The sequence below is a fragment of the Nipponia nippon genome, unplaced genomic scaffold (genome assembly GCF_047370975.1).
Source record: "Nipponia nippon isolate SJK-2023a ecotype South Korea unplaced genomic scaffold, ASM4737097v1 scaffold_51, whole genome shotgun sequence".
Taxonomy (NCBI): domain Eukaryota; kingdom Metazoa; phylum Chordata; class Aves; order Pelecaniformes; family Threskiornithidae; genus Nipponia; species Nipponia nippon.
In genome coordinates, this window is record NW_028262371.1 from 793,301 (window position 1) to 816,588 (window position 23,288).

Consider the following 23,288-nt stretch of genomic DNA (forward strand, 5'->3'; position numbering starts at 1 on the left):
ACTATGTGGCAGGGGGGTCCGTGGGGCGGGGCAATGGCTCACTATGTGGCAGGGGGGTCCCTGGGGCAGGGCAATGGCTCACTATGTGGCAGGGGGGGTCCGTGGGGCGGGGCAATGGCTCACTATGTGGCAGGGGGGGTCCCAAGGCGGGGCAATGGCTCACTATGTGGCAGGGGGGGTCCCTGGGGCAGGGCAATGGCTCACTATGTGGCAGGGGGGGTCCCAAGGCGGGGCAATGGCTCACTATGTGGCGGGGGGGGTCCCTGAGGCAGGGCAATGGCTCACTATGTGGCAGGGGGGGTCCCTGGGGCAGGGCAATGGCTCACTATGTGGCAGGGGGTCCCAAGGCAGGGCAATGGCTCACTATGTGGCAGGGCTCCCTGGGGGGCAGGGAGCTGGGGTCACCGGCAGGTGAAGTTGGGGCAGGGCTGCAGGCTCACTATTTGGCAAGGGGGCGCTAGGGGCGGGGCTGCCCCGGGGCCGGGAGGAGGACTCACTATTTGGCAGGCGCAGCCCCCTGTTTGGCCGGGGGCCACCTCCGGGGCGGCTCTCTATTTGGCAAGGGGGGGGGGGGGGCTGCGGGGCAGGGCCGGCTCAGTATTTGGCAGGGCCGCCGCGGGGCCAGGTGACGCAGCCGAGCGGGTCCTGCCGCTGCCCCGCCCCGCTTCCCCCGAAAGAGGGAGGCCCCGCGCGCCTCGGCCGCGGCTCGCGGCGCCCAGGACGTGCCCGGACGCCATGGTCCCTCCCGGACGCCAGGACCCACCCGCGATGGCGCAAGAGGGCGGCGGTTCGGGTGTGGCCCCGATGAAGCAACTGGTGGCGGGGAAGAGGAACTGGGAGGGACTGGGAGAGCCGGATGCCTGGGCCCCCCCCCCGCCCGGCTCCCCCGCTCATCAGCCCCGCCCTCATGACACCACTTTATTAGAGGCCCCTTTAAGAGGCGGGGCCGAGCCACGAAGGGGGCGTCGACAGCAGCAGGGCAGGTGGGTGGAGCTCCAGGCACCAGCCAATCAGGCGAGGGCGACATCGACGCGGGGGAGGAGCTGGGCCAGGTGGGCGGCGACCCCGGGTGCGCTGGCCAGGGGCGTCTCGGCCAATCGCAGGCGAGTCAGCCGGGGGCAGGCAGCCAATGGCGCCAGGGCAGAGGCGTGGCTTATGGCTGGAAGGGGCGGTGTCAAGGAGGACATGCCCAAAGAAGCCCTGCCCACCGTGACCCCACCCAATGAAGCCCCTCCCACCCTCATGCCCTGCCTCTCTCCTAAGCTCCACCCCTGCAGGCCCCACCCTCATTGGTCCCAATAAGCTCCTCCCCATACACCCCAGCCCCACCCCCAAACAAGCCCTGCCCCATTCAGCCCTGCTCCACCCTGTTAAGCCCCGCCCACCCACCCAAACCCCACCCACCAGCCCCACCCTTTGTGCCCCTCCCATCAGCCCCCACCCCATTCAACCCCACCCCCAGCCCCAAGCCCCACCCACTACCCCGAAGCCCCGCCCCCACAAGCCCCGCCCCCCCGGATACGGTTGCCGTCCAGACGCAGCTCCTCCAGGCGGGGGAGGGGCGGGAGCCCCCGCAGGGTCGTGACCCCGTTGTGCGACAGGTCCAGCACCTGCGGGGGAGGGGGGGGTGACCCTGGCGCCCGGGGCCCCCCCCGAGCGCCGCCCCTCCCCCCCCCGCCCGGCCCCCACCAGCAGGCGCCGCAGCCCCCCCAGGGCGGGGGGCAGCCCCCCCAGGCGGTTCCCGGCCAGCTGCAGGTGGGTCACCAGCACCATCTGCTCCAGCAGCGGCAGCGACGTCAGCGCCTGTGGGCGGGGCCAGAGAGACGGGGGTGGGGCCGCTGCCATAGGCCCTGCCCCTAGAGACCCCGCCCCAAGCCCCTCCCAGCCTGCTTACCTTGGCCCCACCTCCTCGTGCCCCTACCCCGCCCCTCCCACCCCCCACCGCCCCGCCCACTCTGCCCCACCCGCTTTGAGACCCCGCCCCCACAACCCCGCCCCATCAGGCCCCGCCCCTACCTTCCCGGGGAGGCGGAGCCTGATGGCCCCATCAGGCCCCGCCTCCTGCCGCAGCACCCCCAGCGCCGCCTCGGCCCGCGAGGCCACGTCGGCCACGAAGCCGCTCCGCAGCGGGTCCGCCTCCTGGGGGCGGGGCCGCGTCAGTCCACGCCTGCCTCCCTGAGCCCCGCCCCCGCCCCGCCCCGCCCACCTGGAGGTCCCGCAGGCAGCGCCGCGTCTCCTCCTCGTGGGCCAGCGGGTCCAGGGCCGACAGCAGCAGCACCAGGGTCAGCAGGCAGCCTGCCCGCACCCAGGGGTCAGGGGGGGCCGGCGCCCAGGGGGGACCCCGGGGGGGGACCCCAGTGCCCGGGGGGGGGCACCCCGGCGCCCAGGGAGGGCCCCCGGCGCCCAGGTTTCGGGGGGACGGGGGGCTCACCCCGGCTGCGGGGCTCCAGCTCCAGCAGCTGCCGGCACGTCTCCACCTGCCCCGCCAGCACCGCCGCCTCGGCCACGCCCACCTCCGGCCTGGGGGCGGGGCATGCGGCAGGGGGCGGGTCCTGCCCCCGGCGGGGCGGGGCTCGGCCCCCAGCCGCAAGGGGAGGGACGACGGGGTGAGGTTGCCCAGGGGGTGGGGCTTAACCGAGGGGGCGTGGCCCCAGGGGGCGGGCGGGGCTTGGCTGGAGGGGAAGGGCCTGCTGCCTGAAGGGGGCGTGGCCAGCGCCTCATTGCAAGAGCGATGCTTAAAGGGAGCGGGGCTGGTGGGGGTGTGGCTGGGGGAGAGGGGTGGGGCCTTAAGGGGGCGGGGTGAGGCTTAGGGGAAAGGGGTGGGGCTTAAGGCGGTGGGGGCGTGGCTTACCAGAAGAGCTCCCGGGCTACGATTGGCTCCTGCCACCAGGCCTCGTTCTCATCTGGGAGGAAAGGGCGGGGTTAGAGAACGGCGCGGCTTAAAGGGGCGTGTCTCACGGGGGAAAAGGAGGCGTGGCGCCTTACCTGCGGGGAGCGTCACCTCCCGGTGGGCGGGGTCGGGCTCCCAGGTGACACGGAAGTGGAGGCGGGGCCGGGTGGGGGGCGGGGCCGGGCCGGGGGGGAGGTCGCAGAGCTGCCGCCTCCGTCAAGGAACCCAGGCGTCCGGGAGGCGCCCCCTCCCCCTCCCCAAGGGGACCCCGGCGCCCGGGGGCATCCCCCCTCCCCCGCCCCAGGGGCCACCCCGGTGTCCGGGCGGATACCCAGGTGTGGCTGGGGCGTGGCCGCCCCTCCCCCGAACGCCACGCCCCTTCCAGGGCGGAGCCGTCCACCGTCGCTGTCAGCGCCGAGCTCTTCGTCCCCACCTGCGGGACCCAGGAATCTGGGGTCAGGGGGGACCCGGGCGTCCGGGGGGGACCCAGGCGTCCGGGAGGGGACCCAGGTGTCCGGGGAGGGGACCCAGGCGTCCGGGCTCACCATGACGGGGCGGGAGAAGGTCACGGCCAGCGTCGCGTCCTCCCGGTTGACGTAGAGGCAGAGGATCCTCGGCGGGGGGGAGGCTGCGGAGGGGGACCCAGGCGTCGGGGAGGGGACCCAGGCATCGGGGAGGGGACCCAGGCGTCGGGGAGGGGACCCAGGCGTCCGGGGGGGACCCAGGCATCGGGGAGGGGACCCAGGCGTCCGGGGGGGACCCAGGCGTCGGGGAGGGGACCCAGGCGTCGGGGAGGGGACCCAGGCGTCCGGGGGGGACCCAGGCATCGGGGAGGGGACCCAGGCGTCCGGGGGGGACCCAGGCGTCGGGGAGGGGACCCAGGCGTCCGGGGGGGACCCAGGCATCGGGGAGGGGACCCAGGCGTCGGGGAGGGGACCCAGGCGTCCGGGGGGGACCCAGGCGTCGGGGAGGGGACCCAGGCGTCGGGGAGGGGACCCAGGCGTCTGGGGGGGACCCAGGCGTCGGGGAGGGGACCCAGGCGTCCGGGGGGGACCCAGGCATCGGGGAGGGGACCCAGGCGTCGGGGAGGGGACCCAGGCGTCCGGGGGGGACCCAGGCGTCGGGGAGGGGACCCAGGCGTCGGGGAGGGGACCCAGGCGTCTGGGGGGGACCCAGGCGTCGGGGAGGGGACCCAGGCGTCCGGGGGGGACCCAGGCATCGGGGAGGGGACCCAGGCATCGGGGAGGGGACCCAGGCGTCCGGGGGGGACCCAGGCGTCCGGGGGGGACCCAGGCGTCGGGGAGGGGACCCAGGCGTCGGGGAGGGGACCCAGGCTTCCGGGGGGGACCCAGGCGTCCGGGGGGGACCCAGGCATCGGGGAGGGGACCCAGGCGTCGGGGAGGGGACCCAGGCGTCCGGGAGGGACCCAGGCGTCCGGGGGGGACCCAGGCGTCGGGGAGGGGACCCAGGCGTCTGGGGGGGACCCAGGCGTCGGGGAGGGGACCCAGGCGTCGGGGAGGGGACCCAGGCGTCCGGGGGGGACCCAGGCGTCCGGGAGGGACCCAGGCGTCCGGGGGGGACCCAGGCGTCGGGGAGGGGACCCAGGCGTCCGGGGGGGACCCAGGCATCGGGGAGGGGACCCAGGCATCGGGGAGGGGACCCAGGCGTCGGGGAGGGGACCCAGGCGTCCGGGGGGGACCCAGGCGTCGGGGAGGGGACCCAGGCGTCGGGGAGGGGACCCAGGCGTCCGGGGGGGACCCAGGCGTCGGGGAGGGGACCCAGGCGTCCGGGGGGGACCCAGGCGTCGGGGAGGGGACCCAGGCGTCGGGGAGGGGACCCAGGCGTCCGGGGGGGACCCAGGCGTCGGGGAGGGGACCCAGGCGTCGGGGAGGGGACCCAGGCTTCCGGGGGGGACCCAGGCGTCCGGGGGGGACCCAGGCGTCGGGGAGGGGACCCAGGCGTCCGGGGGGGACCCAGGCGTCGGGGAGGGGACCCAGGCGTCGGGGAGGGGACCCAGGCGTACCGCGGGAGAGGATGCAGCGCAGGTAGACCCAGGCGCTCTGGTCGTTGGGGTCGGTGAAGACGGCGTTCTGCACCAGCTCCAGCTCTGCGGGGGAAAGGAGCCAAAAGGGGGGGTCAGCGAGGGGACCCCGGTGTCCGGGAGAACCCCAGCACCCAGGGAGGACCCTGGCATTCGGGGGGGGGACGACCCCGGTGCTTTTGGGACCTGGGGGTGTCGGGGACTCACCTGTCTGGAGGCGGTGGGGTGGCAGCGCCCCGCTCCCGGGGGACCCCGGCGTCCGGGCAGGCGCCAGCAGCCGGCCCCGGTGGTGCCAGGCGGAGAAGTTGGAGAAGTCGCGGCTGAGCAGGGTCCCGGTGAAAGCCAGCTCGGCCTCGGGGTCCTCCTCGGCCGCCAGCGCCCGACGGTGCTCCCAGGCGTGGACTGGGGGCCGCCAGTAAGGAGCAGTGGGCGCCGGTGCCCCCCCCCAGAGCCCCTTCGCCCCATTCCAGTAACTTCCAGTATAAACCAGCAACCCTTGTCACCCCAAAACCCACTCCTAGCGTGGCTTAAGACCCCCCAGACTTCTTTCCACCAGCTCCCACCTTGAAACAGTGAGCCCCGCACCCCCAAAAGTCTCTCCCAGTAGGTCCCAAGACCCCCCAGGCCCCCTCCCACCAGTTCCCAATACAAACTGGTAAGCCCAGCAACCCCCAGGTTAGCTCTAGCTTTGAGCCACTACAGCTCAGCACCCCCAAAACTCCCTCCCAGTACAGCCCAGCAGCCCCCAGTCCCCTCCCAGCACAGACCAGTCAGCCCAGAAGCTCCTACACCCTCCCAGCGTGGCCCAGCAGCCCCCAAGTCCTCCTCCCAGCGCATCCCAGTACAAACTAGTGTCTCTATGCTTTCTCCCGTCCCAAACCAGTACAAACCAGTATAAAACAGCACCCTCTGAAATGCAGATTCGGGCTTTAAAGCCCCCCCAGTGCGCCATAACTCCCCCAGGCCCCCCGAAAGCCCCCCTCGACCCCCCCCGGTGCCCCCCAGTATGGCCCAGCACACGCTCACAGTTGCGGGGGTCGGCGGCCAGCAGGCGATCGCAGAAGGCGCGCTCGGCGGAGGCCGGGGGGGCCGTGGGGGCGCGGCGCAGCACCCAGCCCCGGTGGTGCCAGGCCCCGTAGGACTTGGGGTTCACCCCCAGGCACCCCCCGACGAAGGACAGCTCCCCCGGCACCCTGCGGGGACCCCAGTGGCAACCCAGTAAAGCCCAGTTCCGCCCAGTGCCCCCCCAGCAACCTCCCGGTGCCCATAAACCCTGCCCCAGTGTCTCCCAGTGCCTGCAACTCCGCTCCCAGAAGCTCCCAGTGCTCCCCAGTGCCCACAAATCCCCTCCCAGTAACCTCCCAGTGCCCCCCAGTACCCACTAATCACCTCCCAGTACCCCCCAGTACCCACTAATCACCTCCCAGTACATCCCCGTGCCCACAAATCCCCCCCCCAGCAGCCTCCCAGTGCCCCCCAGTGCCCACTAATCACCTCCCAGTACATCCCCGTGCCCACAAATCCCCCCAGCAGCCTCCCAGTGCCCCCCAGTACCCACTAATCACCTCCCAGTACCCCCCAGTACCCACTAATCACCTCCCAGTACCCCCCAGTGCCCACGAATCACCTCCCAGTACATCCCCGTGCCCACGAATCACCTCCCAGTACATCCCCGTGCCCACAAATCCCCCCAGCAGCCTCCCAGTGCCCCCCAGTGCCCACGAATCACCTCCCAGTACATCCCTGTGCCCCCAGATCCCCCCCAGCAGCCTCCCAGTGCCCCCCAGCGCCCCCAGTCCGACCAGTCGGCGGGCTCAGGGGGCAGGGCGCCGCGCCGCAGGTTCCAGCAGGTTCCCACGTCGGGGTTGGCCGCCAGGACGGCGCCCGTCAGTGCCAGCACCTCTGCGTCCAGCTCCCCCCGCTCCCGCTGGGACGGAGGTCAAGGGGCAGGGGTCAGCGCGGGGTCAGGGGTCAGCAACACCCGCAGGGGCGTGTCCCACCCAGGGGAGGGGTCAGAGGTCAGGGGTCAGAGGTCACCTTCTCCAGCAGGGTGGCCATGGCTGAGCGGTAGAGGCGGAGCTTCTCCTCCCGCTGCCGGCGGCGGGCGGCGTCCGGGGGGCGGACCTTCAGGCGGCCGTGCTGCAAGGCATTGTGGGGCACTGGGGGTCACTGGGGGGGACTGGGAGGAACTGGGGGGGACTGGGATGGACCGGGAAAGCAGTGGGAGAAACTGGGGGGCACTGGGGGTTGACTGGGGGGCACCGAGAGTCACTGGAGGGTGACTGGGAGGCTCTGGGAGGGGCTGGGAGAGCACTGGGAGGGACTGGGAGAGCACTGGGAGGGACCCGGGGGCACTGAGAGTCACTGGAGGGTGACTGGGAGAGCACTGGGAGAGACTGGGAGAGCACTGGGAGGGACCCGGGGGCACTGAGAGTCACTGGAGGGTGACTGGGAGGCTCTGGGAGGGGCTGGGAGAGCACTGGGAGAGACTGGGAGGGACCCGGGGGCACTGAGAGTCACTGGAGGGTGACTGGGAGGCTCTGGGGGGGACTGGGAGCGGTGCCGCAGTGCATCATGGGGCAGTGGGGGTCCATCCCGGGGGGGTGGGGGGTGGGTGTCTGCCCCGAGGGATTGTGGGATCGGGGGGGGGCTCCCTCACCATGGCGACGGTTCGGGGGGGGGGGGGTCCGGCAGCTGCGGGGGAGAGCGGCAGTCAGGGACCCCCGGCCCGGCCGCCGTTAACGGACGAGCGGGAACAAACCGGAGCCGGAGGCGGCGGGAGGGTCCGGGGCGGCGCAAGGGCCGCCGGGAGAGGGCAGGGCCGAGGGGCATGCTGGGATACAAAGAGGCAGCAGGGCGCCGCCATCTTTCCTCCTCCCACCCTACGGCGGCCGGCGGGGGCCAAGCCGCGCAGGCGCTGTACGGCGGCCGGCGGGGGTCAGCCCGGCCTTCCCGCCCTCCCGCGCGGTGCATCCTGGGAAGGCGGCGGTCTCCGCCGCCGTGGCGCTGCGGCTGGGGTTCCCTGAAGTGTTGCGAGGGTCTGTGAGCAGATCTGGGGGCGTGCTGAGAGGTTCTGGGGGCTGTTTGAGCCCCTAGGGAACGTCTGTTGCAGCATCACGGGGGTTTGGAGGGGTCTGTCAGTGGATCTAGAGGGATTTTGAGGGGATTTTGGGGGTTCCTGGGTGGGTTTTGGGGTCTGTGAGCAGATTCGGGGGTGCCCTGAGAAGTTTTGGGGTCTGTGAACCTATATTGCAGCATCGTGAGGGGTTTGGGGGGGGGGGGGGGAGTCTGTGAGGGGATCTAGAGGGATTTTGAGCGCATTTTGGTGGTCCCTGAGGGGATTTGGTGGGATCTTGATGGGAGCTGGGGGTCCCTGAGTGGGTTTTGGGGGCTGTGAGCGGATTTGGGGGTGCCCTGAGGGGTTTCGGGGCTCTGTGAACATACGCTGCAGCATCATGAGGGGCTTTGGGGGGGTCCGTAAGCGGATCTAGAGGGATTTTGAGGGGGTTTGGGGTTCCCTGAGGGGGAGTTAGGGCTTCCTGAGGGTTTTGGGGGCTTCCTGAGGGCATTTTGGGGTCTATTATAATTTACTGCGTCGGCCCCCCGCCGCTGCCCTTCGCTGGCTGTGGCGTCCCCATTTCCAGTACGGGTTGCTTTCTCTGTTCAGCGCTTTGCACTCTCTGAGCTTAAGGCCGATGAGCAAACTCCCTGCCGCTCCTGCGGCCGCCTCTACACCGTCCGGTGGTCCGCCCGTCCCCTTTCCCGGCTGAACGCACAGGCTCTCCTCAGGGAGCTCGTTCTGCCTCGTTTTTCCCTTTCAGCCTCTCCACGGGGCGACGGGAGGTACGACAAAAGTCACGAGAAACGCAGCGTACACTGTCCAGGCCTCCGCGTCGCAACACGCAGGGCCGAATGTCGCACAAGCCCCATCTCGGAAAGCAACGGCTGCGTTAAGGGACGTTAAAATATGCTGTGAGTTATAATATACTGGGTCGCCCTCCCTGCGCGTGGAGCCGTGTGAGGCCCTGGCCTGCGGGCAGAAGTGCCTATACTGGTGCCCTGGAGCTGCTCCCGGTGCCTTACTGGCACCCTTGAAAGTCTCCTGGTCCCTTACTGGCACCATTGAAAGGCTCCCAGTGCCATACTGGTGCCCCAGAGCTGCTCCCGGTGCCTTACTGGCACCTCAGAGCCGCTCCCAGTGCCTTACTGGTGCCCCAGAGCTGCTCCCGGTCCCTTACTGGCGCCTCAGAGCCGCTCCCGGTGCCTTACTGGCACCCTTGAAAGGCTCCCAGTCCCTCACTGGTGCCCCAGAGCTGCTCCCGGTGCCTTACTGGTGCTGCAGAGCCGCTCCCAGTCCCTTACTGGCACCCTTGAAAGGCTCCCAGTCCCTCACTGGTGCCTCAGAGCTGCTCCCAGTGCCTTACTCGTGCCCTGGAGCTGCTCCCAGTGCCTTACTCGTGCCCTGGAGCTGCTCCCAGTGCCTTACTGGTGCCCCAGAGCTGCTCCCGGTCCCTTACTGGTGCCCCAGAGCTGCTCCCAGGGCCTTTACTGGCACCCTTGAAAGGCTCCCAGTGCCATACTGGTGCGCCAGAGCTGCTCCCAGTCCCTTATTGGTGCCCCAGATCCGCTCCCAGTCCCTTACTGGCACCCTCAAAAGGATCTCAGTGCCTTACTGGTGCCTCAGAGATGCTCCTGGTCCCTTACTGGTGCCCCAGAGCTGCTCCCGGTCCCTTACTGGTGCCCCAGAGCTGCTCCTGGTGCCTTACTGGTGCCCCAGAGCTGCTCCTGGTGCCTTACTGGTGCCCCAGAGCTGCTCCTGGTGCCTTACTGGTGCCTCAGAGCTGCTCCCGATGCCATACTGGTGCCCCAGAGCCGCTCCCAGTCCCTTACTGGTACTCTTGAAAGGCTCCCAGTGCCTTACTGGTGCCTCAGAGCTGCTCCCAGTCCCTTACTGGTGCCTCAGAGCTGCTCCCAGTCCCTTACTGGTGCCCCAGAGCTGCTCCCAGTCCCTTACTGGTGCCCCAGAGCCACTCCCAGTGCCTTACTGGTGCCTCAGAGCCGCTCCCAGTCCCTTACTGGCACTCTTGAAAGGCTCCCAGTGCCATACTGGTGCACCAGAGCTGCTCCCAGTGCCTTACTGGCACCCTTGAAAGGCTCCCAGTGCCATACTGGTGCTCCAGAGCTGCTCCCAGTCCCTTACTGGTGCCCTAGAGACGCTCCCAGTGCCATACTGGTGCCCCAGAGCCACTCCCAGTCCCTTACTGGCACCCTTGAAAGGCTCCCAGTGTCATACTGGTGCCCCACATCTGCCCCCAGTGCCTTACTGGTGCCCCAGAGCTGCCCCCAGTGCCTTACTGGTGCCCCGGAGCTGCTCCCAGTGCCATACTGGTGCCCCAGATCTGCTCCCAGTGCCTTCCTGGTGCCTCAGAGCTGCTCCTGGTCCCTTACTGGTGCCACAGATCTGCTCCCAGTCCCTTACTGGTGCCCCAGAGCTGCCCCCAGTGCCTTACTGGTGCCCCAGATCTGCTCCCGGTGCATTACTGGTGCACCAGAGCTGCTCCCAGTGCCTTACTGGCACCCTCAAAAGGCTCCCAGTGCCATACTGGTGCCCCAGAGCGGCTCCCAGTCCCTTACTGGTGCCCCAGAGCTGCTCCCAGTCCCTTACTGGCACTATTGAAAGGCTCCCAGTGCCATACTGGTGCACCAGAGCTGCTCCCAGTGCCTTACTGGCACCCTTGAAAGCCTCCCAGTGCCATACTGGTGCCCCAGAGCGGCTCCCAGTCCCTTACTGGTGCCCTAGAGATGCTCCCAGTGCCTTACTGGTGCCCCAGAGCTGCCCCCAGTGCCTTACTGGTGCCCCGGAGCTGCTCCCAGTGTCATACTGGTGCCCCACATCTGCTCCCAGTCACTTACTGGTGCCTCAGAGCTGCTCCCGGTGCCTTACTGGTGCCCCAGAGCTGCTCCCAGTACCTTACTGGTGCCCCAGAGCCACTCCCAGTGCCTTACTGGTGCCTCCGAGCCGCTCCCAGTCCCTTACTGGCACTCTTGAAAGGCTCCCAGTGCCATACTGGTGCTCCAGAGCGGCTCCCAGTCCCTTACTGGTGCCCTAGAGATGCTCCCAGTGCCATACTGGTGCCCCAGAGCCACTCCCAGTCCCTTACTGGCACCCTTGAAAGGCTCCCAGTGTCATACTGGTGCCCCACATCTGCTCCCAGTGCCTTACTGGTGCCTCAGAGCTGCTCCCGGTCCCTTACTGGTGCTCCAGAGCTGCTCCCAGTCCCTTACTGGTGCCCTAGAGCGGCTCCCAGTGCCTTACTGGTGCCCCAGATCTGCTCCTGGTGCCTTACTGGTGCCTCAGAGCTGCTCCCAGTCCCTCACTGGTGCCCTCAAAAGGCTCCCAGTCCCTTACTGGTGCCCCGGAGCTGCTCCCAGTGCCATACTGGTGCCCCAGAGATGCTCCCGGTGCCTTACTGGTACCACAGATCTGCTCCCAGTGCCTTAGTGGTGCCTCAGAACTGCTCCCAGTGCCTTACTGGCACCCTCAAAAGGCTTCCAGTGCCATACTGGTGCTCCAGAGCTGCTCCCAGTGCCATACTGGTGCCTCAGAGTTACTCCCAGTCCCTTACTGGCACCCTTGAAAGCCTCCCAGTGCCATACCGGTGCCCCACATCTGCTCCCAGTGCCTTACTGGTGCCCTAGAGCTGCCCCCAGTGCCTTACTGGTGCCTCAGAGCTGCTCCCAGTCCCTCACTGGTGCCCTCAAAAGGCTCCCAGTCCCTTACTGGTGCCCCAGAGCGGCTCCCAGTCCCTTACTGGTGCCCCAGAGCCGCTCCCAGTCCCTTACTGGCACTATTGAAAGGCTCCCAGTGCCATACTGGTGCACCAGAGCTGCTCCCAGTGCCTTACTGGCACCTCAGAGCCGCTCCCAGTGCCATACTGGTGCCCCAGAGCTGCTCCCAGTCCCTTACTGGTGCCCCAGAGCTGCTCCCAGTACCTTACTGGGACTAACCTAACCCTAACCCTAACCCCGGCCCCTAGCGACAGGCCCCGCCCCTGGCAACGGCCCGGCCTGGCCCCGGGGCCTGGGCCCCGGGCCCCGGCTCCGGCCCCACCCCCTAGCAACAGGCCCCGCCCCTGGCGACGGCCCGGCCTGGCCCCGGGGCCCCGGCCCTGGCCCCTACCGACAGGCCCTAACCCTAACCCTAACCCTAACCCTAACCCTAACCCTAACCCTAACCCTAACCCTAACCCTAACCCTAAACCCTAACCCTAACCCTAACCCTAACCCTAACCCTAACCCTAACCCCAGCCCCAGCCAGGGGCGGGGCCTGTCGCTAGGGGCCGGGGCCGGAGCCAGGGGCCGGGCCCGGGCCCCGGGGCCAGGCCGGGCCGTCGCCAGGGGCGGGGCCTGTCGCTAGGGGCTGGGGCTGGGGCTTAGTCTAGGGTTTATCCTTCTCTGAGTTTGCTGTCCCTATTTTTCAATTATTTACCTTTATTTCCCTAATTCCCGTCTGCTCTTTAAATGTTCTTTCTCTGCCAAATTTTGTTCGCTTTCCTGTTTTTAAAAAAATTATTTATATCCCCGCCCAGCAGGGGAACGGCACCACCCCTAGCGACAGGCCCCGCCCATGGAGACGGCCCGGCACGGGAACGGCACCACCCCTAGCGACAGGCCCCGCCCATAGAGACGGCCCCACAGGGAAAGGGCACCACCCCTAGCGACAGGCCCCGCCCATGGAGACGGCCCCACAGGGAAAGGGCACCACCCCTAGCGACAGGCCCCGCCCATAGAGACCGCCCCGCAGGGAAAGGGCACCACCCCTAGCGACAGGCACCGCCCATAGAGACGGCCCCACAGGGAAAGGGCACCACCCCTAGCGACAGGCCCCGCCCATAGAGACGGCCCCACAGGGAAAGGGCACCACCCCTAGCGACAGGCCCCGCCCATAGAGACGGCCCCACAGGGAAAGGGCACCACCCCTAGCGACAGGCCCCGCCCATAGAGACGGCCCCACAGGGAAAGGGCACCACCCCTAGCGACAGGCCCCGCCCATAGAGACCGCCCCGCAGGGAAAGGGCACCACCCCTAGCGACAGGCCCCGCCCATGGAGACGGCCCCACAGGGAAAGGGCACCACCCCTAGCGACAGGCCCCGCCCATAGAGACCGCCCCGCAGGGAAAGGGCACCACCCCTAGCAACAGGCACCGCCCATAGAGACGGCCCCACAGGGAAAGGGCACCACCCCTAGCGACAGGCCCCGCCCATAGAGACGGCCCCACAGGGAAAGGGCACCACCCCTAGCGACAGGCCCCGCCCATAGAGACGGCCCCACAGGGAAAGGGCACCACCCCTAGCGACAGGCCCCGCCCATAGAGACGGCCCCACAGGGAAAGGGCACCACCCCTAGCGACAGGCCCCGCCCATGGAGACGGCCCCACAGGGAAAGGGCACCACCCCTAGCGACAGGCCCCGCCCATAGAGACCGCCCCGCAGGGAAAGGGCACCACCCCTAGCGACAGGCACCGCCCATGGAGACGGCCCCACAGGGAAAGGGCACCACCCCTAGCGACAGGCCCCGCCCATGGAGACGGCCCCACAGGAAAGGGCACCACCCCTAGCGACAGGCACCGCCCATAGAGACGGCCCCACAGGGAAAGGGCACCACCCCTAGCGACAGGCCCCGCCCATAGAGACCGCCCCGCAGGGAAAGGGCACCACCCCTAGCGACAGGCCCCGCCCATGGAGACGGCCCCACAGGGAAAGGGCACCACCCCTAGCGACAGGCACCGCCCATAGAGACCGCCCCGCAGGGAAAGGGCACCACCCCTAGCGACAGGCCCCGCCCATGGAGACGGCCCGGCACGGGAACGGCACCACCCCTAGCGACAGGCCCCGCCCATAGAGACGGCCCCACAGGGAAAGGGCACCACCCCTAGCGACAGGCCCCGCCCATGGAGACGGCCCCACAGGGAAAGGGCACCACCCCTAGCGACAGGCACCGCCCATGGAGACCGCCCCGCAGGGAAAGGGCACCACCCCTAGCGACAGGCCCCGCCCATGGAGACGGCCGGCTGCGTCGCCTCTTCTGCGCCGGCCTGCACCAGCTGTGCCATCCTTGTTTGCAGTAGGGGTTGCTTCCACCGTTTAGTGTTTTACACGCTCTAAATTTAAGGCAGATGAGCAAACTCCCTGCTCTTCTTTTGGCCGCCTTTACGCCTTCTGGTTTTTCGCCCCTGCCCTTTCCCAGGCGAATGTGGGCAGGGCGGTGGGCGAGCCCTGCGGCATAGGAGCCGCAGCCTCTGTTCAGGGAGCTCATTTTGCGTCTAGGCTTTTCTGCTGTCGGTTCTCTGCTGCTTTTTTATTCGATTGTAGCTTTTGAGTTGCTTCAGCTCTTTGGGCAGGTGTATTTTGACATTTAGAGACAGAGAGGTGTCTTTTTGAGGCAAGGGCTTCACAACCAGTCAAGGTTCAGCAGCATATATAGTAGAAAGCACATGGGCATGCAGTTTGTTGGTATTTTTTTTTTTCCAGGTCAGTACTTTTGTTTTGGGTGTTCAGGGGTGGCAAAATGGTTTAACAATATGTGTTTTGTTCTGTTTTGTTTTTTTCCCTGAAGTGCTTTGTATTTTCCCGAACTTCTTGATTTTATTGAAGATGGAACCTTGTTTCTTTCACCAGGTTCGCTGCACACTGTGCAGTTGTTGACACCATCTCAATAGGGCTGATGGTGAGATGATCTAGCAGGGGTTAAGGTGGGCATCTGGTATGCGTTTGCGCACGGGGTTTCAGCATTTCTCAAGAAAGCAGCAGGGACATCAGGCATGGTGTCTTTCAGGGTGCGGAACAGCTCATCGCCTTTCCCAGTTGCCGACAGAGTATCGTGTTTTCCCTAGAACCTCTGCAGTTTGCTGTAGGCCCCTCACAGATCATAAGCATCAGGACTTCACTTATTCTGTGGGCCTGTAGCAGAGCCCAGAGTCTGCGGGAAGGTGAAAGGTAAGGGGTGCTCACAGAACAGGGCACAGCTCAGAAGAGCAGCCCCCAAGGAGCGGCTGACGCGGGGGGTTTAGGGGTGCAAATACAAGGCGGGAACTATCAGGAAGGAGTGGGCTTCTTTCCCTGAAAGTTCAGGAGAAGAGAAGGGGTTTCTAAAGTTCTGGGACTGGGGGATGGTTGGGAAAGGGAGGTGGGTTCATCAGCCTTTCTCAGATGGGTTTTGCAGTTGGATTTAGGTTTTGCTGAGGTCTGTTCCGGCTTTGCCTCTCCACAGGCGATGGGAGGCACGAGGAAAGTCATGAGAGACACGGTGTAAATTGTCCAGGCCTCCGCATCACAACGTGCAGGGCCAGATTTCAGACAAGTCTCATCTCAGAAAGCATTGGGTACACTGAGATACATTAAAATATAGCCTCCAGAACCCTGAGGTCTCCAGTGCCTCCCTGTGCGCTTTGTGTGCTTTATAGTGCAGTGTTATCTAATAGTAGCATTGTGGATGCAAGCAACTCGGGGCAGCCCAGTCTCCTGTCCCGTATATGTCAGTGCTCTCGTGTGAGCATGCTGTCTACCGAGGGGTTCTCCGTGCTGCAGTTCATGGAGTCATTTAGGAGTTATTTATCCATAAAGGAAGACTCTGTCATTACAGCAGCCGCGGTCATTTGCTACCGGTACCTCTTTTGGCAGCTGGCCTCTCGGTCTCTGCCTACATTTGAGTCGTCTGGCAGTAACTGTAATTTTTGTGTGTCGGCAGGTGGATTGACTCATTCTTGCAGTTTAAGTAATAGGTCTGGGCTGAGCGGGACAGTCGAGCAAGGCATGAAACAAAGGCGAGCAGACGGCGTTGTGGGCTGTGACGGGGGAGCGAGGTCGATCGTTTGGGTTTTGTGGTTTTGGGGTCCTGTGTTGCCTGAGTATATAAGTCAGTCAAAGGGATTTGTTAGTCTGCTTTGCATGGTGGGCTCTCTTTTGGAAGGCAATATACAACATCTGTGTGCCTCTCCACGCTTTCCCAAGGGGGGCCTGGCATCGAATGTTATGGTTCCTGCGTCATCGGAGAAGGACCGACTATACGAGCAGGCGCCTGACATGGACGCTGACCCCAGAGGCGTGGCACGGGAGGCAAGCAGATCCGTGTTAGCCTGCTGGGGGAAAGGACGAGTCCTGGATGTGGCTATTGGGGAAGAGGGAAGAGTGTATACTGCGTAGGGGTATTACTGTTTGGTTTTTTTCTTGAACTCACTGATGTTGCTGCATCAGCCTGGCAGGTCAGAGTGCAAAGCGTGAATCGACAAGGTTAGCGGAGTGAAGAAGTCAGAATGGGGAAGGTTCACTGTTGGCGAAGGTATTTGTCAGCATCCGTTTGACTTTGTATTGTTGTCACTGCAGATGCACAGTAGGGAGCTGGACACCGAAGGGATGAGGCAAGCAGAGCGTTGTGAGAAGGTAGGTCGGCACGCAGCGATAGAGGGAACGTGCCCCTGTCGGTGCCTATGCGACTAGCTAACGCTCTGTTTTGAAGGTATAAAGTGACTCACAAAACTACGTGCAAAGCAGAATGTCCACCCTGAGCTTGTCGGGCAAGTTGAGCAATGAACAGCAAACCATAGCAGCAGTTATTTTTGAGGTGTAGAATTGTTCGTGAGTGGGCGACCGCTTCCAGGCACAACGATCGCTTCGTATATCTGGTTTTCTAGGTGCCACGGGTGATGCTGGCCACAACATCTGGCGTTAGGCTGGGAGCAAGCAGAATGCCATGGCACTTCTGAGGGCGTCATTGCAGAAGAGTGATGGTACTCCATGTTTGCAGATGATCCAGGCAATTGCAGGAACATCCTAGGTAGCCTATGTGGTCTTTGCAAAAGATGATCTCTGACCCCCAGCCCTCTGAAAGACAAGTTGAGGGGCTGATGCTATCTTTGTGTGGGTGGTTGTTTGGGTGGGGGGAGCACAGGTGGGGCAGGCAGGGGTTTTAAAATCAGTGTAGTGGAGAAGGCGGTTTGAGATCAGGCACATTTGGGCATGGAGAGAGCGTGAGGTCCTTTCCGTAAAACATGAGCATCTGCCGGGCAGGGCAGGTCCAGCCTGTGTCTGTGTTACTGTGTAGTCTTTGTAGTCTGTCTTCTGTGTCTCATACCATACCTTACTCAGGTCTTCATGTCTCCACTGTTCTCTGTGCCTAGTGGGCACATCAGTAGCAATATTGGGGGTCTCGCAAGCCTCCGCTCATCAGTGTAACGCTAACCGAGTGCTTCCTTTCTCATGTTTTGAGTCTAACACGTGGATCTGTCTTGCACGTCTCGCGTATTAGAAGTTTACAGATGGTCATCTTTTTGCAGTGGTGATTAAGACAGCATCAGCATTGCTGCTCAAGAGCAGTCTGTTTGCCTGGAGCCCTTTTCTGGGACTTTTTTTGTAGTTTGTCTTTTGTGTCCCATACCGTACCTTATTCAGCTCTTGATGTCTCCATTCTTCTCTGTGTCTGGCAGGCACATTGCAATACCTGGGGTCTCACAAGCCTCGGCTCATCAGCATAATGCGAACTGAGTGCTTCCTTTCTCACATTATAAGTCTATCACGTGGATCTGTCCCGAGTCTTTCGCATAGCAGAAGTTTATGGATGGTAATTTATTGTGGTGGTGATTAAGGCAGCGTCAGCATCGCTGGTCATGAGCGGTCTGTTTTCCTGGAGCTCTTTTCTGGGACTTGTTCCCTGCATCTTGACGTTCTTGGGTCTTTAAGCCTGGCTTCTCACACATTCATTGTCCCAGTTATGGACATATCTTTTTATCGCTGGCGATGGCATTCGACTTTTGGGGGGCTGCCGTAGGTTCTTCCTTGTGGCCCCATTGATCTCGCCCGATGGCATCTCCAGGCCAGTACTCACTCCTCTTGCCGAGTTTTCTTAGATCTCTGGGTTACGTTGTTCGTAGTGTTTGTGTGCGGTGTCAGTCTGTGTGTGTACGTGTCTGGGCTGGAGCTGCTCTGCCTGGGGGCGTAGCGATGGTAGAGTCAGGGGAAGATTAGCACTAAGAGCGTATGCTTGATGTTAATATGGTGTCCTGGTTTCAGCGGGGATAGAGTTGATTTTTTTTCTTCCTAGTAGCTGGTATAGTGCTGTGTTTTGGATTTAGTATGAGAATAATGTTGATAACACACTGATGTTTTAGTTGTTGCTAAGTAGTGCTTACACCAGTTAAGGACTTTTCAGCTTCCCATGCTCTGCCCGGTGCACGAGAAGCTGGGAGGGGGCACAGCCAGGACAGCTGACCCAGACTGGCCCAAGGGCTGTGCCATACCGTATGATATCATGCTCAGTATATAAACTGGGGGGAGTTGGCCAGGGGGCAGCGATCGCTGCTCGGGGACGTGCTGGGCATCGGTCAGCAGGTGGTGAGCAATTATATAGTGTATCACTTGCTTTGTATATTATTATTGTATTATTATTATTAATACTGTTCTATTCATTTTACTTCAATTATTAAGCTGTTCTTATCTCAAAGTCTTCTGACTTTCACCCTTCCAATCCTCTCCCCCATCCCACTGGGGCGGGGGGAGTGAGCAAGCAGCTGTGTGGTGCTTAGTTGCCGGCTGGGGTTAAACCACAACATATGCCTAGACTGTTTTGGCAAAGGCCATACAGCCTATTCCAGAGCAAGCAGCCATCGGCAGCAGGCGAGGACAGTAATTTCCATAGCATTCAGCAGGTGCCGAGGGGATGATCGGAGCTGTCTGGGAGACTTAGCTTGAATGCTAGAGTGCTGCTAGTTGAGCAAATTGAATCTCAAAGGTGTTAAGGCTTGTATATGTAGGGCTTAATATTCGAGTTACATATTTCTTTTAATAGCAGGCTGTACTTGAGCTCTAGATGGTATTGCTAAATGGGAACAAGACCACTGGAATTCTTAAGCTATCACTCGGCATCCGGGTGACTTGTTTGATATTATTGTTTTTGCAGATGCAGAGGGACAAGCCATGCAGGGCGATGGAGAGGTGAGCGGAGGAAGGTGTGACTGGTGGCTGTACGACTAGGTCATGGTTTGGGGTTTTTGTTTTATTTTGAAGGTGTGGAGCCATGTGGGGTGTGGGCTGACTTGGGCATGGTAAGCAATGACTAGTGGGCTGATGTAGCAGTTACTTTTCAGGTGTCAGATTGTTGGTGAAGCTATAAGCATCCCTTGTTGTTTGGGTTTTACAGGCGGTACCCGCACCTCAACACGGCAACCTGAAAACAGCAGAGGCAGCACAGGCACCTGGCCGAGGTAAAGGAGCAGGGGATGGGAATCAGTGTGGGCAGGCTCTTTTTTTGGGTAGTATCTCAGCATGTGTTATTTGCTTTGATTTTTTGCAGGTGGTGCACATAGCATCAGGTGAGTGAAGCAGCACATTGACGAGCAGTCCAAGAGCTGAGGGGGTTGTTGGCTGAGTTGGCATCTGAGAGTAAAGTATCCTGTGGCAACTCAGGGAAGCTTTTATCTTTGGTTTTGCAGGTTCTGTGCAGGCTGACTTTGGAACTGGATGAGCGTTTGAGGCGAGCTGGGTAGCAGAGAGGAGGAGCATGGGACTGGTGATTTATTACAAGTGCAATGGTGATTTTGTGTCTCTTGGTGTATTAGGTGCCACAAGTAACGTCAGCCGCAGGGGTGCCCCTGAGGTGAGCTTCTGTGACCCCTTGTGCTTCAGTTCCCTTTTGAGCTTACTGTATCCCCAAGACAATGAGTTCCCCTCTTTCTCTGTTCTACCTCTCTGTTTTCTTTTTCTCTTTGTGCTTCTGTCTTGTTCCCTGTCCCTCTTTTTCATCCTCTCTGTCCTGCAGCCCATTGCTATTTTTGTCTTTCTCCATCTATCTGTATGTCTTCCTATCCCATTTTTTTTAATTTCTCCCCATCTGTCCTTTAGCACTTCACCATTCCCATCCCTCCCGGTCTGTCTCCATGTCCCTATTTTTCAGTTCCTCTCTCTCTGCCCTTCAGCTCATCAAGGTTTTTTGGCATTTCTCAGTTTCTCTCTGTCCACCTCACTTTCCACGATTTTAAACCCTCCATCTCTGCCTTGTGGCCCGTCACCATTCTTTGATTTTTCTCCATCCCTCTCAGGCTGGTTCCCTGTTGCTTCCTCCTCTCTGGCCTGTAGCCCATCGCTATTTCCTTCCCACCCCCCGTGCCTCTCCTTCTGTGGCTCCCTTTCCCTATTTTTCAAACCCTCTTCTCTGCCCTGTAGCCAGTCGCTGTTGGATTGAGTTTACATGGCAAGGTTTTGGTAGCTGGGGTGGGGCAGCGGCTGCAGGGGTGGCTTCTGTGAGAAGACACCAGGAGTTGCCCCCACGCTGGGCACAGCCAGTTCCAGCTCCAAGATGGATCTGCCGCTGGTCAAAGCTGAGCCCATCGGCAATGCTGGTTGTGCCCCTGGGATGGAAGGGGTAAAAAATGCTGTGCAGAAGCTGTGACAGAGAAAACGTGAGTGTGAAACAGCCCTGCAGACACTAAGGTCGGTGAAGAAGGAGAGGGAGGAGGTGCTCCAGGCACCGGAGCAGAGATTCCCCTGCAGGCTGTGGTGAAGGCCACGGTGAGGCAGGTCGTCCTCCTGGCGCCCGTGGAGGTCCGCGGTGGAGCAGACATGCACTCGCAGCCCATGGAGGACCCCGTGCCGCAACAGCTGGATGTGCCTGAAGGAAGCTGTGACCCCATGGAGAGCTTGCGCTGGAGCAGGCTGCTGGCAGCACCTGTGGCCCCGTGGAGAGGAGCCCACACTGGAGCAGAAGAGCACGAGGAGGAAGGAGCGGCAGAGATGACGTGTGATGAACCGAGTGTGACCCCTGCTCCCTGTCCCCCTGCATTGCTCAGGGGTGGGATGTAGGGAAGTCAGGAGTGAAGATGAGCCCAGGAAAAAAAAAAGTGGGACACTTTTTAGATTTGTTCTTATTTCTTATTATCCTAATCTTGATTTTGATTGACAATAAATTGAATTAATTACCCCAAGTTGAGTCTGTTTTGCCTGTGACAGTAATTGGTGAGTGGCCTCTTTGTCCTTATCTTGACCTACAAGCTCTTTTGTTGTACTTTGTCCCCCTGTCTTGTTGAGGAGGGGGAGCGATAGAGCTGCTTGGTGGGCACCTGGTGGCCAGCCGAGGTCAACCCACCAGAGTTGCCTTCTATGAGGCTCCCTGTCCCTAATTTTTAATTCTGGCCTATGTTTCTTGTACCCCATCACTTTTGAAAATTTCTTTCTACCTCTCCCTATTTATTAAAATCTTGCACATGTTTCTCAAACTCAGTTGCTTTTTACATGTTCTTGCTACCTTTCCCTCTTTCATTTCTTGCCAGTGTTTCTTGTATCCTGCTGCTCTTCAAATTTTCTTCCTACATCTCCCCCTATGCAGCTCCAGGTACTTATATGTTAATTCTCATGTATGATTCTTGTATGCTGTCACTTGCAAAATTTTCTTTCTACATCTCCGTCTATCCATCTCTGTCTCTAATTCTTAATGCTTCCATCTCTGTCTCTAATTACTAATGCTTCCCTCTCTGTCCTCTACCCTGTCACTTTTTACACTTTCTTTCTACATCTCCCTCTTTCTAGCTCCCTGTCCCTATTTGTTTGTTAGTTCTTGCCTACCTTTCTTGTACCCTGTTGCTTTTTGAGAATTTTCTTTCTATGTCTACCTCTATTGGGCTGTTTCTATTTTTTTAATTTCTTGCCTATGTTTCTTTTCCCCTATCACTTTAGATTGTTTTCCCCATCCCTTGTCTTGTCTCTATCTTGTCCTGCTTGTCCCTTCTGCCTTTCTCTCCTGCTCCCTCTCTTATTTATTCCTCCATCTCTCTGCACAGTTGTCCCACTCCCCACACCTCTCTTGTTCGTAGCATCCCATTTTCTGGCTTCCTGTCTCACATCTCTTCTCTATGTCCCTCTGTCCTTCCTCCTGCTTTTCTCTTTCCCTTTCTCCCTCTCTCCTCCTGCATTTGGGCACTGAGCCTTGCAGCCAACTCGCCGCCAAGATTTCTTACGTGCATTAATGAATAAACCTTTCCTGCCTCCTCTGTGCCCCTGGATGTGTTTGCAGCCCCTGGGTGCAGAGCTGGTGGGTGCGGGCAGGTGCAGGGGAGGGGGTGATGTGCTGTGGGGCTTTGGCAATGGCCCCTATTGCTGATGGGCTCCAGCTGGGTCTGGGGCAGCCCCAGGTGTGGCCAGTGAGGCTGAGGATGGGGCTGGCCCTGCTGTGTGAAGGGGCTCCAGCTGTAAAGGGGGCTGCCTGGGCATGCCTGCTTGAGAAGGCTGATGAAGGGGAACGGGCTGAGGAGGGAGTCCTGCAGGCAGGTGCCTCCTGCAAGGAACGGCCAGTCTGTGTGGCGAGGAAGGATCCCTCCGAGCCGTCCCCGACAGGGCAGGCACCAGCACGCAGCGCTGCCATGCATGTGAGCTGCCACATATCAAGGAAGCCTTGCAGATAAGAAGCATGGAGGTGCCCGCTGCATGCTGCTGAATGGGCGAGGGTCCGGCGTGCAGCACTGCAGAGGAGGAAGGGGCAGAGGCAGAGAGAGAAGCGTCGAGGCGGTGAAGGTCTCCTGCCGGCACCAGGAGCTGCGGTGAGTCACGCGTCCTCTCCTCTACGTCCTGGCCCATCTCTGCCACCCTTCTCCAGATGTCTGCCTGCCTGCCTCCCTCCGTCTGCCTCTCTGCCCATCCACCTACCTGTATGGCTCCCCAACACTTGTCATTCTTCTCCCAGCTCTGCTCAGTACCCTGTTACCTTTTAAATTTTTTCTATGTCTCTCTCTGACTGGCTCCCTCTCCCTGTTTCCTAGGTTTGTTTAATTTTTCCTATTTATTTCCCTAATCGCTGTCACTTTTTAGATTTTCTACTTTTATCCCATTTGCAGTGTTTACTTTGCTGTCTTTTAATTATTACTTGTGTTTCATTAGTACTCTCCCTTTCTGAGTTTCCTTTCTATATCTGTTTTAGTTCGCTGTCCCTATTTCATAATTTTTTCCTTTCTTTCCCTAATATCCATTGCTTTTTAAGTTTTCTTTCTATGCCTACTTTTTTCCCTTTGCCATCTTTTTAAAATTATTTCTTCTCTTGCTTCTTTGCCATCACTTTTTAGAGTTTCCTTTTCTTTCTACTTCTGTTTTAGTTCAATGTTGCTATTATTTAATTTTTATTTCCTTAACCCTATTTGCTTCTAAAATTTTCAGTCTACTTTTATTGTTAGCTGCCTTTCTTTTTTAATTATTTTTTGTCTTTCCTTGGTGTCTTTGCCTTTTGAATTTTCTTTCTCCATCTCTGTTTTAGTTTGCTTTCCCTATATTTAAATTTGTTCTCTCTATTTCTCTAATTCCTGTTGCTTTTTAGATTTTCTACTT

The 23,288-nt window shown here is 61.3% G+C and overlaps 2 protein-coding genes across 39 annotated transcripts; one reads left to right on the top strand and one right to left on the bottom strand.

Moving 5' to 3' along the window:
* Positions 1–905: 905 nt before the first annotated feature.
* On the bottom strand, positions 906–7,735 carry RABGGTA (Rab geranylgeranyltransferase subunit alpha). 3 transcript variants are annotated; one of them, XM_087735011.1, is made up of 17 exons: positions 7,591–7,735; positions 6,969–7,070; positions 6,734–6,858; positions 5,958–6,124; positions 5,139–5,333; positions 4,914–4,997; positions 3,436–3,518; positions 3,222–3,323; positions 2,986–3,094; positions 2,852–2,903; positions 2,432–2,520; positions 2,207–2,295; positions 2,072–2,139; positions 2,017–2,035; positions 1,690–1,803; positions 1,523–1,610; positions 906–1,159 (listed from the first exon to the last, which is right to left on the bottom strand). In XM_087735011.1, exons 1-17 carry the CDS (start codon positions 7,591–7,593, stop codon positions 1,011–1,013), a joined length of 1,638 nt encoding a protein of 545 aa, XP_087591137.1. In that variant the 5' UTR covers positions 7,594–7,735; the 3' UTR covers positions 906–1,010. The 3 variants fall into 3 exon arrangements, with proteins under 3 accessions (XP_087591137.1, XP_087591136.1, XP_087591138.1); XM_087735010.1 differs by having other exon boundaries at positions 2,017–2,139; XM_087735012.1 differs by lacking the exons at positions 2,017–2,035; positions 2,072–2,139.
* On the top strand, positions 6,974–20,888 carry LOC148051932 (uncharacterized). Of its 36 annotated transcripts, none has more exons than XR_015699395.1 (8): positions 7,762–7,969; positions 14,825–14,927; positions 18,883–18,931; positions 19,123–19,186; positions 19,276–19,294; positions 19,415–19,455; positions 19,541–19,578; positions 20,145–20,888. XR_015699395.1 is itself a non-coding variant. In XM_087735014.1 (7 exons), the coding sequence occupies exons 1-6, from the start codon at positions 7,762–7,764 to the stop codon at positions 19,428–19,430; spliced, it is 459 nt and encodes a 152-aa protein (XP_087591140.1). In that variant the 3' UTR covers positions 19,431–19,455; positions 19,541–20,888. The 36 variants fall into 36 exon arrangements, 6 of the variants coding, with proteins under 6 accessions (XP_087591140.1, XP_087591142.1, XP_087591144.1 ...); XR_015699396.1 differs by having other exon boundaries at positions 20,472–20,888; XR_015699402.1 differs by lacking the exons at positions 14,825–14,927; positions 19,541–19,578; positions 20,145–20,888 and adding exons at positions 8,753–8,903; positions 16,314–16,370; positions 16,622–16,764 and having other exon boundaries at positions 7,805–8,063; positions 18,883–18,917; positions 19,415–19,517.
* The last annotated feature ends 2,400 nt before the right edge of the window (positions 20,889–23,288 follow it).

What these genes read in the sequence shown, in the direction of transcription:
- RABGGTA (XM_087735010.1), bottom strand. An exon ending in GCGCTGCATCCTCTCCCGCG is followed by an intron (nt 3,519 to 4,913) that starts GTACGCCTGGGT and finishes CCCCCTCCGCAG; the next exon opens with CCTCCCCCCCGCCGAGGATC. An exon ending in GCTGCGTCTGGACGGCAACC is followed by an intron (nt 1,160 to 1,522) that starts GTATCCGGGGGG and finishes CGCCCCTTCCAG; the next exon opens with CCATAAGCCACGCCTCTGCC.
- LOC148051932 (XM_087735014.1), top strand. Translation starts at nt 7,762, where the DNA reads ATGCTGGGATACAAAGAGGCAGCAGGGCGCCGCCATCTTTCCTCCTCC. An exon ending in TTCCCTGAAGTGTTGCGAGG is followed by an intron (nt 7,970 to 14,824) that starts GTCTGTGAGCAG and finishes TGTTTTCCCTAG; the next exon opens with AACCTCTGCAGTTTGCTGTA. An exon ending in GGAGAGGTGAGCGGAGGAAG is followed by an intron (nt 18,932 to 19,122) that starts GTGTGACTGGTG and finishes TGGGTTTTACAG; the next exon opens with GCGGTACCCGCACCTCAACA.